The 8770-nt window shown below is 37.3% G+C and overlaps 1 protein-coding gene across 1 annotated transcript in view; it reads left to right on the top strand.

Annotated features, from left to right (window-relative positions):
- Positions 1 to 278: 278 nt before the first annotated feature.
- Positions 279 to 8770, top strand: part of HS2ST1 (heparan sulfate 2-O-sulfotransferase 1) — a 100314-nt gene continuing 91822 nt past the window's right edge. The window contains exon 1 of the mRNA XM_007423784.3: positions 279 to 802. Coding sequence (XP_007423846.1) covers positions 679 to 802 — 124 coding nt within the window. The 5' untranslated portion in view covers positions 279 to 678. The remainder of the gene's footprint in view (positions 803 to 8770) is intronic.

The raw sequence follows: 8770 nt of genomic DNA, 5'->3' as shown, positions 1-8770 counted from the left end.
AAGACGGTCGACCAATCGAATGGCGGAACGTTGGCGTTCGCCTTTACCGTCGCATCCAATACCCTAAGGGAAAATAACTAGGCCTACGGGACAAGCTTGTCCAATCAGTACGTAAAGGGGTAGGCGGGGTGTTGGTTCAGTTCCTTCCAGCTACGTGAGGAAGCGTTTGTAGGCGGGCTGATGAAATGCAGAGCCAATAGAAGAGGGACAAGGAGAGTGGTAGCCAAAGGAAGTTACCTTTTTGGGCGGGACCTGTATTCTGGCTGGTCAGGGGAAAGCGAAGGGGGCGTGAGTACGGCCGGGCGTTCGGTTGCTGAGCAGCGCACGCAGATTGGCGGCTGGGTGGCTGGGCGCGTGCCTGGGACCGTGGTAGGAGTGGGGCTCGCGGAGTGAGCCGCTCGAAGGCGGGAGGTTGTCGGTGGGTGTGTGCAGAAGCGTGGAGGCGCCGTCGCGAGGTTTCCTAAGGAATGTGAGAAGCCCAGATTTTCCCGCGAGCTCTCCCCGGCGCCCGGCTCTCTTTCACTCGTCTGCGGCCGCCGTTTTGTCTCCCGCAGAGGTTCTCCCCCACCCCCGGCCTCCCCTGTCGGGCCCCGCGTGATGTCGTGATCTCCAGGCGGACGTGCGACCAGGGAGGCGGCGCTCAGGTGGCGGCGGCTGCTGCTGCCGCTGCAGCCGCCGATGGGGCTGCTCCGGATTATGTTGCCGCCTAAATTGCAGCTTTTGGCGGTGATGGCGTTCGGGGTGTCCGTCCTTTTCCTGGAGAACCAGATCCAGAAACTGGAGGAATCCCGTGGGAAGCTTGGTGAGTGCTGGACGGCCTTGGCCGTGGGAAAGTAGTTGGAGCTACTAGGGCCGTGTGGAAGGTGGCAGATGTACCGTCTCAAAGTAGAGGTTGGACGGTAATGGGATTGCCCGAAGTGAGTCGGGGGGGGAAAGTTCCCTCTCATTTTATTGCGAATTAGAAAGATGGCAAGGATGGGGTCACGGGGGAGCGGGAGGCGCTGATCTGGAGAAGCTTTGGAGATCGATAAGGAAAACAACCGAAAACTCGTTGTCCTGTCAGATCTCTGCAAATGAGATAACCCGTTTCTTTCAGTATGATTCCGCAACAAACCCTGTGAAAAAATAACTCAATTGTGCAAGTAGTAGCACTGGCTCCGTAGTTGATTTATACAGCACATAGATCCTGTCAGGGTATTAAATTAAAAAAAAAGTAAGAGGTGAGTAATGTGTTTAGCTAAAAACAAATGAGCACGTTTTCCTGAGTTCCATAGATCTCTGCTGTGTAACTGGATAAGTGAATCCTTCTGAAGTTTTTTCTTCAGTCTCAAATGAAATATTTGGAATGTGCTTCTTCTGTTTATGCTGCAAACTTTCAAACAGGTTTAAATGTGAGGGAAGAGAGGCAGACATGTAATCTTAATGAACAATGTCTGTTGATTGTGAAATATCAGCTGCTGAATATGGCATATTATGTATTCCATAACTGATTCCATAACTATTGCTACATCAATTAGTGGGTAAACATCAGGAAGAACTCTAGCTGAGAAATTTAAACTTGAATTTGTGTAAGATTCTTTAAACTTTAGCTATGTTTGCTGACATCATTTGTTGAATTGCTTCCCTACATATGTCAGTAAATGATTATAAACTTTCTTTAGCAGTCTGTAATCTATTCTGTATATAATATGCCATACAATAATGAAGGATTTCAAGGTCTAGCTTATTCATTATGCTAAGCTATTACATTTTAAAATGTGGTTTACTGAAAAGCCACACTTGATTGGTTTACACATTACACAAAGCCAGGGTCACACAATCAGTTCTAAATCTAGCCAACTAGGACTTGGATCTGATAAACATATAATACACATTATGGTTCTTAAGCATGATCGCATAAAATCAATTTTTTTATAAAACTTACTCTGTTAAAAGCTATAGACCTCTTGGGATGGGAATTAGAAAACGGAAGTGCGTCTTCCCTTTCCAGTGTGTGCCATGCAAAACCAATAAAAATGATGATATATTCCACTTTTCAGTATGACTTGATTATATATAAGCATTCTCATTGCAGCGGGGGGGGGGGAGAGAACTTTTGGTTTTTGTACTTCTAATCTTAAAATGTGAAAAAAAAAAACCCTGGCTTTTATGCTGTGCCATAAGCATTATAATGAGGTCCTCATTTTGGAGTAATGCAGTTAAAAATAATAAGGAAAGCAGATTTGTATTATATTATTATTTATCTTCCAAAACATTAATACCAATCTTTTAATATTGTTTATAATATCTAGAAGCAACTATATAAATAGAAAGAAGTAGAATTTCTTTCAAGTGGAACTTGACTTCTGGTGACTTCATTGACATGTTTCTGTCATTTTCTTGGCAACATATGGAAATGGCTTGCTGTTGTCATCTTCCAGGCTGGTTTTCAACTTCCCAATCTATCCTAGAGCCCTAGGATTCTCTGATACTCTTCTATTGAGAACTGGACCTGTGTAGCTCCCAAGCCCAGAGGAAGTGCTAAATCTGAAAAAGAATGAAATACTACAACATCATAACTTGTAACCATATTTAAATTCCTTGTATAGATATGCTTTGCCTATGTGAAAATAATCTAGCTAAGGCTTTTCACTTTGTAATATGATTTATATTTTCTGATCCAATATGTTTGTATTGTATTGTCTGTTTAGCATTTTGTTATGCAGCATTTCACAGTTTTAAGATTATGCAACTCAATCATATCTTTTGTACAGAGCTGTATATAGAGAAGGGAATGGGGTCTGAAATTAATAGACTTTTGTTTGGTGTAATTTAGGCACATGGAGGGACCCTTAAACAAGATAACGTTTTGCCCTATTCATGTTTATGTAAATGTGTCCTTATGCCCCTTGTGTAAGACTCTGTAGGGCTGCAACCTTAAAGTCTTAAATGCTTTTCAGAAAGGGGCTTCAGTTTATTAGGTTGAAATATTTAATGTTGATGATGTTTGGTAGAATGGTAATTTATAATCTGAGAAATAAACCTGTTGTATAATTGCATAGTTGGAAAGCACATGATAAAATGGATATGTACTGGGTGAGTGGTTCTGTACATGTGGTAAATAACATTTCCTGGACGGTAGTATTGTACATGGGACTGCCTGGCTCCATTAGGAAGCCATAATAAATGCATGATAAATATAAAAGTAATGCAGCTTGGATCTATATTCCGTCAGAGCACTGTCTGATAAAACATTTTTGCTGATGAACTGGGGAAAGAGGCAAGATTTCTTCCACTCTTTTCCCTCCTTTCCAGATCTCTATGGCCCCTGAAAATCCTTTCAGCCCCCTGAAAATCTGCTCCATAGGATTTAGGGATGTTCTAGAATTTAATGGATGGCACAGAGGTTATAGAGGGAAATTGATGAAAATAGTTTCCCGTTTTTTTTAAGGGTTGGCACGTTTGGATAGCACTCTGCTTATGGAATATTCTGATAGGAACAAACTTTAATGCACTGTTTAAAGCTATGGTTCTTGACCTGCAAAGTCAGAGATTTTTCTACATGTTTACTTGTGCACAAAAAGGTAAACAGAATGTTTTTTAAAGCATTATGAGTTAAGAGAACCATATATATTCATTTACTATAGTTTTGAAATTAAATCATGTTTTGATTACTTGAAATACATTGAGCTACATCCAGTTTCATGTAAGTAGATTTCAGCTCACGCAGTGGGAGGAGGTGTTTTTTTTTTAACCTTTTGTCCTCTGTACGCCTCCTAGTTCTTCTGAGCAGAAGCTGATCTGCTCATGGTGTTTGTTCCACTAGTGGAAGTATGTATGTATGATTATAACCTATTGATCTCATCTGTCTTGGTTTGGGATACTTTTTAAAATATTTCATTACATATAATGGAGAATCTTGACTAGTAAATAATTTGTCATTTCTAATTCCTAGGTTTAATGGTGAATTATAGTAGTCTTGGTTAATGTGTCAGTAAGGAATAGGCAATATGTCAACAATTGACTGATAAAAAAAAATTAGAGTCCATTATGTTAAAGTCTAAGGTGTTATTACCATAGTACTATTTTCACCAATCCAGTAATTTCTGGCTATATTAATTTAAATAAAGTGTTTTGTTCCTGAAAAATAACTTCCTTGGATTCATATAAATATGATTGTAGTACAGTATGATAGCAACTGCTGCTGTTTAATTAATAGTTTTTAGAATTATCAATGGTGTTATAAAACCTAGCAATATATATGATCACATTTTTTTCTGATACGATTTCAGATAAAGTTAGAAAATGAAAATTTATTTGACATTTAAGTGAACACTGTAATACATGATTTCATCTTTGACAGCATAAGGTTTTAGAAATAATTGGTGACCTAACAACATTTTTGGATACACTCTCATGGAGCAGCAATCTGTAATAACGACATGCCAGCAATTTATACTTCTAAATATAACCAAATCACTCAAATTAAATTGAAATGTGAATTAATTGGCATGTGGCAAAAATGAAATTCCTACATTGTGTAACAATGGAAATGAGAGCCCTTCTTAATACATGAACTGTAATTTAGTCCAACAAATCCACACTACATGTGCCAGTGAAAATGAAAATTGTTGCTTTAAATGCTATGATTAGTTTCTCTTAACACTCCTAATTTAATCTGTTCCTTTGAAAGCACTCTATAAAGAGAGGCATTTTTTTGCATTTACCAATTGCACACATATTTTTGGTAATGGTAATGCTAAGAAATGACAATTCCAACTACAAGAACTATTTATTGAAATTAGAAGAGTATATATATTTGTTTAACTTTAAATATTAGATTTTAAGAATTTAGGCAAAAGTTGCAAATAACTTTCATAAAAATTTATTGTAAATAAATAAACTTATATTTATTTACAATATGGGGATGTGTTATAATTTTCTCTTAATTGTATTGCAAATACAATTGGTCCTTAAAATGAAGATCTAGTTTTTGCTGTACACTTTGGCTACATTTGTATCCCCCTTTTGCAATTGAAAGTTAGTAAGTCTTAAACAGTTGGGTGCTGCTATGAATGTTTTTATGGTGCTTCAGTTATCTAATTGAGCTTTTACAGCCACAATATACATAGCATTATAATAGTTATCAAATAGTCAATGTATGAAATATATTAAATGATAAATATGGTCATCATCAATCATAATACAATCATAAAAGCATGGTGTTGTATAACATCAAAACATCTAGATTCATTCCAAGCTCAGGTACATTTCCTATTCTTGCCCCAGTCCTCCAATGCACATTGAAAGGGCAATGTTTTTTAAAGCTTCTTAAATATTAAAAGTGATATCTTTGAGGAGGATATTCTGCAGATGAGCTCCAGCAGAAAATGCTTGCCTCCCAGTGTCAATCTGTGACACCTCATGAAGTGTAGGGACTGTCAGCTCGCTTTGGAGTGAGAGGTTTCAAATATAGCCTAACCTCTTTGCTGGTCAGTGACTGAAATAAAATAACTGACTGGCCTAACCCCAAGCCATGTAGGAAGTTGACCACCAGTATCTTGAATTGCACTCAGAACAAATTGACAATCCAGGTAGCTCCCATAATATTGGTGTTACATGACAATATCAGGTTATACAGGTTGCTGAACTTTGCACTAATTGAGATTCCTGGGTAGTTTTCAAGGGCAGTCCATATGGAACACATTACAATAGCTCACCCATGAAGTGACAAGGGCATGAGGGACTGTAGCCGTCACCTTCTGCTCCAGGAATGTTTACAACTGGTGCACCAGTCAAAGCTGGGTAAAGTCCCTTCTGGCCACAGCATGCACTTGCTTTTCCAGCAAGAGCTGAGAGTCCAGGAACATCCCTAGATTGTGTAGCAGCTCTTTCTGGGGGAGCACAACCCTGTTCAGAACTAAAATTGGTACTGACTCAGAGGCAATCAGTTTCTGAATCCTCAGCCACTCTGTCTTGCTAGGGTTGAGTCTTAATCTGTTCCCCACCCCCCTTTAGATCTTTACAGCCTTTTAATATGCATCAAAAAGATGGAGGAATGAAAAAATACCCCAAACCATTTATCCGTGCTACCTTTACATGGAAGGCCTGCCTGAAGGTTGTAATGGTAGATTCACCACAGATTTCAGCAGGAGAGCATTCCTGAGAACAGGTGGCATGACAGAGAATGCACACTTGAGAATAATTTGTCAGGGCACATACAGTGGGACTTCCTCTGACTACCTTAGGAAACGCCTTCCTTGTTACAGACATAGACAGTGTATTAGGTATTCTCATCCCAAGTTGTTAAGAACCATAGATGTCATACATTAGCCAGGAGTACCCCTCAGTAGCTAATTGACTGCTAGTGCTGTTGCTTCAGTGATGGTATAATATGTTGATTGTGGAGATACAGTTTGTGATTTGCCTTAGTTAACTAACCATAACACATTATATAATGCTGCTTCAGTTGAACAGGATCAGCATAATTGATATTTAGAAGTGAGCTAGAGAATTATAGTATATTTCTGAATACGTAGATATACTGGTATATTTTCTATGTACTTAACAGTCTTTATCCTCACAGTATGAGTCTGTCTGTGGCTTTAAAAATCGGCTATGTGTATCAATGGCTCAAATGATAACAGTCTGGAGATTGATTTAGAGGTGCTTCATATATAACACAAAATTTGAAGTATAGTTAGAACCCTCATTACAGTAAACATGTGACATTTGTGTTTATTTTAATATGTATCTATAAAACATGTTTATGTGTATTTAATTTATGAAGCAGATTAATTTAACATTTTAATTGCTGAAGATAGAGAGCAAGTTTCTAGTCACCAGAAAATCTAGGAAGCTCTCCGTTGAAACTCCTTAACAAATATTTGGGTCTTTAGGAATTTTGCATCCACAGTTGGACTTCTGTATGTAGCTTCAGCTCTGCTTATAGTAATAAATTGTAGATGGGTAATATCTTGAAAATGTATGTCAGGATTCCAGTTCCTCCATTCTGATCAAATTTAGGAAACTTATAATATTGACAGCAATTGTGATTTTACTAATTGAAGAAAGAGTTGCAGCTTATTATGAACAATGACAGGGGGGAAATACTGCAATGTAAGCTTTAGAGTTTTTTCCAGTAAAAAAAAAAGGTGAAAAGAAAAAAAAATCTATTGTTTTATAGCAAATTGCAATGGAAACAATAATGCAAAATGTTTTCCATTGAAATATAGAAATTAATTCATGCTATCTCTGTCCTGAGCTTGTCAAATAGGTACTTTTTTACAACTTTGTTAACAAAATTTAGAAGATTGTGTTCCTGATTTTAACGCTTTAAATCTTGATTATTAATGCAGGGATTTACATACTGTGGGTTGTAATCCCTAGGAAGTCATAAGCATGGGGGAAGGGAGCATTGCAGAATGCCTTTAAAATGTTTGAGGCTTGAGAGCCAAGCTTGGACTTTTGAGCATTACTAAACTTATGAATCAGTTTTCACCTGCTGGCTTGCTGGCTTGCTTTTCCTTCCTTCCTTCCTTCCTTCCTTCCTTCCTTCCTTCCTTCCTTCCTTCCTTCCTTCCTTCCTTCCTTCCTTCCTTCCTTCCTTCCTTCCTTCCTTCCTTCCTTCTTTTTTTTGTAGAGGCACAAGGTTTTATTAACTCCCAACAGTATTGTATTCCTTAAATTATTATTTATGTTCTAGGATGTTACTTTAAAATGAAGTTCTTTTTTATAGTCTCATATCTATTTTACAAAATGTTTCAATTTACCTGTTAAAATCCATCATTATGACAAAAACATCAATAAAGTTTTGTAACATACTTTGATTAAAGTGTAATGTATTTTGTGGACTAGGGTTTTTAAAGCAATTGAAATTGATGAAATTCTATTTTTTTTCAAAATATAGCAACTGGTATCTATTGATCATGTGACAAACTATTATTCAATATGGGCAGTCCATTAATACTGACCACCAATAGTTAGGTTCAGTTTCTACTGAAAATAATTGTGTGTTTTCAAAATGTTTGCCAGCATGGAATATAATAGCACATCTATAATTTTTGGAATGTCTGTAGAACTGTAACTGAAGTTCAATGACATTCCATGTTTTTTTTTTCCAAAATGGAAATGTTTTTGTTGGGTAGAAGACAGAAGTAAATATGACCAATCATTTGGTGGCATTAATAAAAGTAAGCTAAAATAGCAAAAATATGGTGAAAGATACATCATTTTTAGTTTCACAAACATTTTGTTACTGCAGAAGAATGGCTTCATTATAATTTCTCAGAAAATACTGTTCATTAAGAGCATGAAGCTAAGCATCTGGAAACAAATTGTGCAAAACAGTTGTAAGAGTCTATCATGTTTATTTGCTGAGTAAGTTAGTTTATTTTTTTTTAAATAAATGATACATTTAGTTTTTGCCCAACACAGGGCAACAACAGTCACTGGCTTCAAAATAGTGGGTGTGACCATGTGATCAAACCCCACCTTTTTTTTAAATGTGTGTCACATGCATTGCAAGCATGTAAAAAGGGGCAGGGCTTCCACTGCCTGGGAGCACCCCCCCCCCATTTTAAAGCCAGTGACCATCAGAACAGATGCTCTTACCTTGTGAAATTATTAGGTGTGTCTGTCCCTACATTATTTTTTTTAAAAGAGAGTCAAGGTATCACAAAGTTTCAGAACCCATTTATTAATGGATATAAATACTAAAGAATTCTATTCAGAATTCCATACTTACTTTTTTCTAATTTAGAACTGTTTCAGAGAATGTATCATTAATTTT

The sequence above is a fragment of the Python bivittatus genome, unplaced genomic scaffold (assembly GCF_059951505.1).
Source record: "Python bivittatus isolate LINGU-HERP-01145 unplaced genomic scaffold, Pbiv_v1 ctg000700_np1212, whole genome shotgun sequence".
Lineage (NCBI taxonomy): Eukaryota > Metazoa > Chordata > Lepidosauria > Squamata > Pythonidae > Python > Python bivittatus.
This window is presented reverse-complemented; position numbering and strand designations above follow the sequence as displayed.